We start from the raw sequence: 11,181 nt of genomic DNA on the forward strand, positions 1-11,181 counted from the left end.
GGAGCGGCCACTGCACTCCAGTCTGGGTGACAGAGTGAGACTCAACTCAAAAAAAATTTTAAAAAAAATTAAAAAAAATATAATAATTCTTAAAAATAAAATTATTGAATGCTTATTTTTAATAAATGAAAAGAAATGCCATATTTTCCGTATATTTTGTTCTATGTATTTTTAAAATATATCCTTTAATTATAATTATGTGAATAACTTCTTTTTATTTATTTATTTATTTTTATTTATTTATTTATTTTTTTGAGTTGGAGTCTCACTCTGTTGCCCAGACTGGAGTGCAGTGGCCGCTCCTGGCTACCGCAGCTCGACTTTTTAAATGTGTATTTCTCTGTCTCTATTCTACTGTTAAAAACCTGAAAAAGTAAACTACCTTATATTCTATTTAGGAGAGGAATGGAATATAATGAAATAAATAATGTTTAAAAATAAAAATGTTGGCTGAATTCAGTGGCTCAAGTCTGTAATCCCAGCACTTTGTGAGACCAAGGTGAAAGAATTGCCTAAGCCCAGGGGTTCGAGACCAGCCTGAGCAACTTGGCAAGACCTGTCTCTACAATAAATCAAAACATTAGCCAGGTGTGGTAACGTGCGCCTGTAGTTACAGCTACTTGGAAGGCTGAGGGGGAAGGATCACTTGAGTCCACCAGGTTGAGGCTGTGGTGGCTGTGAGTGTGCCACTGCACTCCAGCCTGGGTAACAGAGTGAGACTCAAACTCAAAAAAAATAATAATAACAATAAAAAAATAAAAATGCTAAGAGAAAAATAAAAGATATATATATATATTCCTAATGTATGTGTATGAATGTGTGTGTGTATGTGTGGTATGCACACGTACACACACACATTCCTAACTATGTCAAATGATCTGCCAGAAATTACACATTTTAGTAAATTATAGACCATCACATTATGGCAATACATTAGGTATTAGAGAGAAAGACCAATTTAAATTATTTCCAGCTATATCTTAAATCACAAATAATCTTAGTTAAACATGTTTTTGAAAATGACCTGTTTTAATTACACAAGTGATTCTAGGAATTTTTACATTAAAGGACTATGTATTAGTTATCTTTTACGGTGTAACTAATTACCACAAACTGAGTGACTTCAAACTTCACAAACGTCATCTCACAGCTTCTCTGGGTCACAAGACCAGCACATTTTAACTGAATCCTCGGCTCAGTTTCTCCTAAAACTGAAATCAAGGTGTCAGGAGCTGTATCTTCATTTGAAAGTTCCGCTTCCAAGCTCCCTTAGGTTATTTACAGAATTTATTACTTTGTGGATATAGGACTGAGGTCCCCATTGTTTTGCTAGCTGATGGCCAAGTATGCTCTCAGCTTCAAGAGGCTGCTCTCAGCTCTTAACCATGTGGCACCTTGCATCTTAGCAAGAGAGGACCTCCCTTGCATTAAACACATTCTAGGTTTCAGATCAATTTGACTTCCTCTTTTGTGACTAGCATAAGGAAAAAACTCCCTGCTTTTAGAAGGCTAATGTGATTAGACCCACTTGCAGTAAACCTTACCATCTAACCCGACCTTTAGTTGTTCATATAGCCACAACTACAAAGACATCCCATTGGAGAAATCCTAAAAGCCCAATGGAGAATTCTAAACACGACACTTATTTCAACACAGACTTTTTCAAAGTAAAATGAATATTTCAAATATTTCTTAAATTGTGGATGTTTTAGGGTTTATATTCACAAGTCCTGCCTGCACTCAAAGAGGAGGACACAGTACAAGAATGGGGGTCATTTGGGAGTCATATCAAGATTCTGTCTACCATAATGCACAAAAGTCGAAGAGCCTTTAGTAGTAGAGACAGGCATGTGGGTACTGCTAGACTTTGAATGGGTTCTCCAAAGTTCATATACTGGAAACCTGATCTGCAATGCTACAGTGTTGAGGAGAGAGACCTTTCAGGGATGAGTAGGTAATAAGGGTTTTCTTCTCATGAATGGATTGATGCTGTCATCATGGGAGTGGGTTCCTAATAAAAGAATGAGCCTGGCCCCCTTCCCTTCTTTCTCCTGCAAGTGTTCCATTTGAAATATCTATTTTACTTTGAAAAGGTCTGTATTTAATTAAGTATTGTATATGGAATTATTTGTTAGGTTTTCTGAAGAATTTCTCCAATGGGAAGCCTTTGTAGCTGTGTATATACAAACAACTAAAGATAAACAAATATTTTTTACTCAAATTCCCCCAATAAACACACAAAAACCCCTGCTTATTACAAGATTACTTGAACCATATTCATTTCGAGTCCCTTTAAATTTACTCTTTAAGTTTCACAGAATCCTATTTTAAATATATTACTGAAATTAATAAATTCTGAAATCTGTAGAGCATGATTCCAGTATCAGCAACATTAAGCCATTGAATTATACTGACTGGAAGATTGATCATTTGATTTTAATACTCGTATAATATTTCAAACAATATATGGAGACTAAGGAACTATTTAACTTTTATTCCTTATTTATCTGATATATGTCTTGCAACATTTATAAACCATTGAGAGACATAAAGTTCCTACCCATAAGGCTAGTTAAATCCTAACATCCCTGCTAAAACACTTTTGGTAGCTGCCATTTCCTACAGAATGCAAGCTAACATGGCACTAGAGACTTCCCATAACCTCATCCCCTACTGTATCCTATACTTTGGTTATTTTAGATTGTGCCCTCTCCCCAGAACATGCCTTTGAGGAAATCATCTCTCTGTTGATACAAATGTCAAACCTGTATAATTGTTTGATGAATGTCATGGCTATGTATAGTTAAGGTATCATTTTAATTTTATGATAGTTCATCACAGAGGTAATGCAGGAGGTAATATTTCAGCTGAACTATAAGGTTATAACCACAATGTTTTGTTGTAAAACGATGTTGACTTATCGATTAAAATAATTATCTCCAAATTGGTATATGCGTACCTCAGGTAGTGCATGAGATAACCTATGGAGGTGAAGAAGGAAATATTAAAACTTGTATATATTTTAACCTCGATCCAATATACTCGCATTTTAAAAATATTTTATATTAAGTATTGCATAATGCTGTATATGTAGTTTACCAAAATGTACATTTTGGGGGAATGTTCAAGATTTTAGCAATTAGAGTATACTATTTTAAAAATTTGAAGACCAATGTTTTAAATCAAGGACTTTGGAATCCAACTTAAAAGGCTTTTACCCAAATATGTGTGATTATTAGAAATTCACCCTAATTTAAACCATAACTTTTACATATGTATAATAAAAAGTATAGAAAAAGTACAGAAAATAGCATAAAACTATTGTGAAGATGAAAGGAATATTTTGTTTAAAGTGATTAGCTCAATCATACTACAATTGTAGTGGTAAATGAGAAGTTATGTTGTAATGTTCCATCATGTGTTATCAGACTGGGAAGTGATTTTTATTAATATAGATTATTCCTAACCTACAGTAAGAATTTGATAAATGTCAGACATTGATATAATGTTCTTATTACTTGCATTACATTCAACCACTTGACACTGTCTACAGAAGAAGTATATCCATTAAAGAAGCTCAGGATGAGGAACAAAGTCAGCAGTTTCTTAACCTTAAAGAATGTCCACCCTTGTATTCTGTTGGGCTACTGTAAATTGATGCAACTGCTATCAAAAACAGGATGGTAGTTCCTCAAAACACTAAAACTCAAATTACCATATGATCCAGCAAATCCACTTCAGGGTATATGTACCAAAAAATTGAAAGTACAGTTTTGAGGAGATATCTACACAGTCATGCTCACAGTAGCACTATTTACAGTAGTCAAGAAGTGGAAACAACCCAGGCCATCAACAAATAAGTGAGTAAACAAAATGTGGTACATACATTCAATGGACTATTATTCAGTCTTTATAAGGAAGAATATTCTGTCACATATTATGACACCATAGATAAAACTTAAAGACATTGTCAAGTGAAATGAGTCAGTATAAAGACAATATTGTATGATTCCACTTATATGAGGTATCTAAAGTAGTCAAATTAATAGAAACAGAAAGTAAAATCGTAGTTTACAAGGAACTGGAAGGAGAGAGAAAGGGGAATTATTTTATGGACACAGAATTTCAGTTGTGCAAGATGAAAAAACTCTGAAGATCTGCTGCACAACAATGTGAATATACTTAACTCTGCTTAACTGTATAATTTTAAATGATTGATATGGTAAATTTTATGTTGTATTTTTTATCACAATTAAAATGGATGGATGGATGGATGGACGGATGAACAAATAGACATATGGATGGACAAATAGAAAGATATAAATAAAATCAAAAGGCTCTTGTGTGATGGTAAGTAAGAAGCTATTGTATAATTACCCCATCGTGTGGTTTCAGACTGGAAAGAGATTTTTATTTATTCAGGTAATACTGAGCACCAATAATTCATCCCACATTATGCCAGGTGCTAGAGGTTAAATCCCTTTCTTTAAAACAGTTTTTGGTAAAATTATCAAATTATCAAGCAATAGACATATGGTATGGTATGATATGGTATGATATAGTATGATATAGTATGGTATGATATGGTATGGTACAGTAAGAATCTGATGACTTCAATAAATATTAAGTTAGTAGAACTGACAGTACTCTGTTGAGCATCGACTACATGGAGAAATAAAAAGGAAGAAATCAGACCTGCCACAAAGTATTTTGGCTTGTATGAGCAAACAAATTGTGCTGCTATCTATACGCAAAGAGAATTTTTTTAAAAATATGTGTCAACTTGGAGGACCTAGGATGGGGAAAATGGAAGGAAGAAAAATTCATTTTTAGATATATTCAGTTAGAGAGTCTTGGGATATCTTCATGGAAACACTCAGTAGAAAATCCAAAATACAATTGACCCTTGACCAACTTGGGGGTTAGGTGTGATGATCCCTTATGCAGTTGAAAATCTACATGTAACTTTTGACTCCTCCAAAACATTAACTAATAATAGTCTACTGTGGATGGAAAGCCTTATAAATAACAGAAGCAGTCAATTAACACATAAATAGACTACTTATCTATATATATTTTCCAAATTCATGACACATCTCCAAACTTTATCTTAACTTTTGAAATGATTTCTAGACTATGCAGTTTGAGTTTTTCAAATTGTCATAAATCTCCTAACAATTTCCAACATATTTACTGAAAAAAATCCATGTATAAATTGACCCTCACAGTTCAGATGTGTTGTTCAAGGGCCAACTATACAGATCTGGACTTCAAGAAATACACACTAAGTCACTGGAACACAGACACAAATGAAGTCATGGACAGGAGCACAGTTACCCAAGAGAAATATAGAGTGAGACAAGGAATTCAAATATATCTTAGTAAAATGATTTAATTCCATGGATAAGAAGGTAAACAATCCATGGAATTTGGAAAAACTGTCTTGCCTTTGAATGTTACAGAGCATACACAATATCTACAATGTTTTGGGGGAAAGAATGAAATAAACAACCTGCATGTAGTTAGTGGTCCTTCAGGTATAAGGGCAAAGGATGAATATTCTCAGTTGCATATAAGCCTCAAAGAATAGACTGTATGAACCCTTCTTCTTAAAAAAATGATGATCAAGAATTAGAGCTAATCAAATCAAAGAATTCATAGGTAAAGAAAACCAGGTAAAAATGTATGATAAACATTTAAATATGAACAACAAAAAGTGGTAAGAGTCAACATATATATTTTAACATAAATATAAGAAATGTTGACAATAGAAACATAATTATATATTTAATATGACAAAAGTATAATATATAACAATGATAATATAATAAATACAATATAATAGAAACCAGGGTCTAAGTAACAAGGAGGTGGAAAGAAGTGAAAATATGTTTGTTCCACATTTATCATTGGAGAAAGTCAACAATACTGTATAAAACTGACATTTTCAGTTGTTAAACGTAATTCAAACTCAAAGTTTTTCTTAGTCTTTTCTTTTAACTTCAAGAATAAATACCTCAGAGAAGAAGCATTTATCTGTTAGCAATTCATTGAATTTCAGGTATTTAACTTCTTTCATTACATTTGGAAATATTATATGTTTTTCTTCTTACATAAATTAACATATCATTTTCATACTACTTTTAGAAAATTATTTCTTTCTGTCCATGTATAACCATTATTTCTAATTTTTTTTGCCATGCCCACGTATAACATTTAATTATTATGTCTACTCTCTTGGTATATATGTTTACAGAGGCATCTAGAACGTACATAATTAATTGATGGTGGTTATATTTGGATGGGAGATTTTGTGTGATGTTTTAGCTTTCTTTTCTTTTCACTTGGATGTTATAAAGAATGACAATGTATTACTTTTACAGGAATAGTCACTTTTTAGTTTTCAAACATGGGGTAGGCAGAATAAATATTTGAAAAAAGAAAAAAAAAATATATATATATACATATATATATATATATATATACAAATGTACGTGCAAATATACCTTGTATTTTATCTCCAGGTTACAATGTGATTTTGAATTTGTAACATACCTAATAATAATTATATCATGATGTTTTTGTTTTGTTAATATCTAAAGCAACTTCTATTTTTTCAGCATTTCCTATGTGCCAGGCATATGCCACATACTTTTTTGCGCGCGTGCGCACACACACACACACACACACACACACACACACACACACACACACACACACACATCTGATCCTGAGATAGGATTGAAACTCTTGGAAGTTCTGCTACTCTATCCCTATACTTTCTTCTTCATCTTCCTTTCACCCCCATGAAGTGACTCTAGAGAATAAACCTTTGAGGAGTAGAATCTCAGCTGGCTCAGGAAATACATTTGAAGAAGAAAAATACTTGAGTGTTGAATCTTGCCCCCATTCCCTCTTAGCCATTGTGATTACTAATAGGACAAGGGAGAATCACTGAAAATATCAAGAACTGGTATCTTAGGAAAAAAGTATAAGATAGTCATAACATAGTAACAGGTTCTATTTCCTCTTTATATTCAGAGGAGTTATCTTTACAAGTACCCTGGCCCTTAATACTCAAGCCGTAGTGGCCTCTTCCAAAGGTCCCCAACTATTCCCTGAAAGCTGACATAGGCACTGTGCTGAGAACTTGTCATAGATAATTTATTCCTCACAACAACTCCACAAGGAGCTACTAAAGTCAGCTAATAAGCCACATTGCTGAGATTTCATTCTTGATATCTGCTTTACCCCCAAACTCTATGCTACAGAGTGTCCCAAAGCACTTTAACGAAGAGAAAAATGCATTGGCTATCAGCAGATTTGCCCACTGTGAAAGTATAAAAGGTAAGCAAAAATGTGCTTCTATCTCAGTGACTACTACTATGATTTGTCTCTGTGTCATAGATACAAAGTATCATAATAAATACTAGCTCTGTAGCAACTTTCTGATCAAGGCCTAATATATGTGATATGTGTCTCAAACATGAAGCTAGAGCAGGTGGAAAGGTACACAGACTCCTCATGGGGCAGTATTTATTTTACTGTGATGTAGCATAAAGGATTTATGACCAAAACCATAGTCAAAGAACCAACAAAAACAGTAACTGTTTATGAGCAAGTCCATGAATATTCATTCTAATCACTGTACAGCAATCAATTAGCAGTATGCATGCCAAGAACAATAGGAAATCTGAGGCTACAGATTGCAGGACTGCATAAATCATCATTTGTGAATGACATAACTAAAGATAATGCATTTTCCTTTCTGGATGAAAAATTCATTTTATGATCTGTATTAGAATAAATATAAGGGAAAAACATAGAGAAAAAGCAAGATTTAGACCTTTTGTGTCTGCTCCTACAAATATAGGTCAAGGAAAGCATTACTCACATTGTTTGATTATACGATTTAGACATTCATTATTTTGTTTACTTGAGACTGGAAGACGAAACATGAGCCTACCAAACTTCCTAATGTTTTATACAATGCAGCGGGTTTTTAAAAATTAAGATTTAATAAATTGAATGGTTATTTTCTAAGTTTACCACTCAACAATATCAAGTGGTATGATGTGTTTTGGTAGTTTAAATTGTGTCATGTTTCAACCAATTGTTGGTAGAAAACAAAATGTTAACCATAATCAGGATCAAAAGCTTCTTAAAGACAAGCTAAACCAGAACTATTAAACAAGTAAAATATAGTAACCATAGATAAGGGAATTCAAAACTATCACTGACTAAAAGTTAATCAATGCCAGACTTTTGCTATATCTTCTTTGGAAACGTCTTAAGTCATTCATCTTTTCATTATTCTAAATTTCTAACACCTTTCATGAAAGAATGTGCAAAAATAACAGTGATAGTAGTTGGGGGGGGGAGAAGCAGATGGGATAGTCAACAAACTGCATATGCGTGTGCGTATGCACGTGCAGTCAGTAACACAAAAGCACAGGTCCCATTCCAGACCTAAAATGGCTGAGTTGCAGGATGTTGTTGCTTGGTGACCAAACAGTATCTCCTCGGCCACAGACCAATCTCAACATCAGTGGCAGATATGTTCCCTCAGCTTTAGACATGGCTAGAACAAATATTAAAGGGCATGTTTATCTTTTCTAATAGTCAACATTTTAATTTTAAGTCAGTTGTTAGTAGCTTGATTTTTTTCATCAGTTAAGTTTAGGTTTTAGGATAAAGAGTATTTTTGCAAAGCTACATCTCTTCTTTGGGGGAAAAAAAGAGGTAAAACCAAGTTGCTTTAACTATGAGACTGAAAGATAGTCCTGTTTCAATTAAGTCTACCTGGGGTGTCTACTCTGTTCCAGTATAACCTCCCAGGTGCCATCCATCTTTCTTTCTTTCATTAAACTAAAGTAGTTAATTAGCCTCAGCCGGTCCTCTCGCCTTTTCTCTCTCCCTTTTTGCAGTAGTAATGACGTCTAATTATCAGCAGCAGTAGATTACTACTACATCAGGAGCAAAGTTTCTCTCACTGACAGCAAAGCCAGCCACAAACCCTCAAATCTCAAGTAGCTGAGAAAGATTCCTACTCTACTTGGAAATACCGTTCAAATATGGCATTTTATTTTGACCAATGTATGCCTTTAAATTAAGAGAAAAGGTATTCTTTTTGTCTCCTCGTGATGATACTCTTGCCATTACAAAGAAAAATGAACACATTGTTAAGAAAGAAATAATTTGAAATGTGGAAAAACACATGATAAGGGGGATCTTTTATTTATTTTTTACCTCATTGAAATGATGATTGGCTGTCTCTCAGAGAAGGAGGAGCCTATAATTCTATGCCAGAAGCGGTATAAATTTCATAAAGAGCAATAGAAGAGTTTGTAAATTAAAAACTTCTTCAATATTTCAAACCAGGGTTGAATGAAAGGCAGATCTCTTAAATACTCTGTGGAAACCATTATCTAAGAATATCATCTGATGAATTACATCTTCTCCCATTAATATATGGAATCTTTACTGAGAAGAGAAACACATGATACTTTGTCATTACTCCTGGAGCTGTCACTTTATGTTAGATGTCTTAGCAGTCCTTCTTTAACAACTTTGCATTAACTTTTGTCTGAAAATAGGGGTATCTGAGCATATGAACGCTTGTTTGAATAACTGACATTTATGATTATCTTAGTAACTCTAAAATTATTACAGAAATTATTTAAATAACTTAATCTTTCAAAAGGATACATATGTTAACACACATAGTGGAGTAGCTAGAATCATACAAGTAAAAACTCATTACCAATACACAAATGACACTATCTGACAGACAGAGGGACCTAAGTTTAACATAAAAGGAAGGAAACACAAACTTCCCAGCTGGCAATGTTTCTTTAACACATATATAATAGTATCAAACAATGCCTTAAGTAGATATGTCTTAAATGATATTTTATTCATTCAATTAGCTCAATGTTGTCCAAAGGAAATACATTCTTATGTTTTGAACTCGAATTTACTTTGTGTAACAATAAATAATTTTTTTTTTTTTTTACCTTAGGTTCTTAATGTTATTCCCAATACAAGCTAATCAAAGCCCTTCATTTCTCTACGGCAGATTTCTGGCTCATCCAGATGTAAATAAACCTCCATTCTAATTCATGCCAATCTAGTCCTCATTAATTAGTGAAGCCAGACAATAATCTCACCATTGTCTGTAGCAGTGCCACATGTTAAAGGAGAAGCCTACATTTATGATTCCATCTCCTAAAAACCTTCCAACAATCGCACATTTAAAAAATACAAAAAAAAAACCAAAAAAACACACAGAACTTTCACGTGTTTCCATTTCACTTTTATTTCCATTTCCCAATTTCTATATAAATTTTAAGAGAAATACACCTCTTTCAAGCAACTATTTCTAATTTAATTCATCCCAGGAAACCATAAACTGATTTTCAAACCTAAAAGAGTCCTCCAAATAAGGTTGTCTTTAAAAATATAATCTCACGCACTATTTCCAATTTAGCAGAGCTCCATTGGAGACAGACTAGCTTTCAGGACGTCTCCCTTCTAGCCTCCTGCAGGAATATCGCAAGGGCCGACAGTGGCCAGTCAGGAAGCGGGTAGTTAAAGGAGCAAAAGCGCAAGAAAATCCCGAAGCGAGGCCAAAAAAAAAAAAAAAAAAAAAATACAAAGGATGCCAGACAGCCTCCCCCACCCCTCCTCCAGGCGGGTACCCACCGTGGCATGATGCAGAAAGGTCTTCTGCATCTGAGCTGCAATCCTACTTGTAGCCCACAGTCGGTCCCCATCTTCTCGCGCGGGGAATCGACGCCGCCGCCGCGGCTCCCCAGCCCCGCCGGCTGCTGCGGCGTGAGGCTGAGATGGACGCGCCGGGCTTCGCCAGCGCCTCGCAGCGCCGGGGCCGGCGCTTTGTGGCCGTGAGACTACAGCCACCCCAGAAAGAGGAACCCCCCCCACACCGCTCGATCGCGCCCAAACCCATCCCTCTTTGTTGTTCATCTTCTAGCGGCGGTTTTATTTGTGGAGGGGGGGGAGGGAGTGAGGAAGGGGGGGCGGGGAGGAGGCATCTCTGGGACCTTATCTACAATCTAAACAGTCGTGGCAACCATCTCTGGAAGCGATCGGGGCGCTCGCACTGCCCCGCGTCTCCGGGGCGGCGATCTAACAATAAACACCCCCCCCCCCCCCCCCCCC

General features: G+C 35.1%; 1 protein-coding gene across 1 annotated transcript in view; it reads right to left on the bottom strand.

Moving 5' to 3' along the window:
• The window catches only part of LOC110594875, an 82,633-nt gene extending 71,621 nt beyond the window's left edge, over positions 1-11,012 (bottom strand). The window contains exon 1 of the mRNA XM_021708932.1: positions 10,705-11,012. Within this exon, the coding sequence (XP_021564607.1) occupies positions 10,705-10,986 (282 nt within the window). The 5' untranslated portion in view covers positions 10,987-11,012. The remainder of the gene's footprint in view (positions 1-10,704) is intronic.
• Between the last annotated feature and the right edge of the window lie 169 nt (positions 11,013-11,181).

Source organism: Carlito syrichta, unplaced genomic scaffold, assembly GCF_000164805.1.
Source record: "Carlito syrichta isolate Samal-C Ts95f unplaced genomic scaffold, Tarsius_syrichta-2.0.1 Scaffold65441, whole genome shotgun sequence".
Lineage (NCBI taxonomy): Eukaryota > Metazoa > Chordata > Mammalia > Primates > Tarsiidae > Carlito > Carlito syrichta.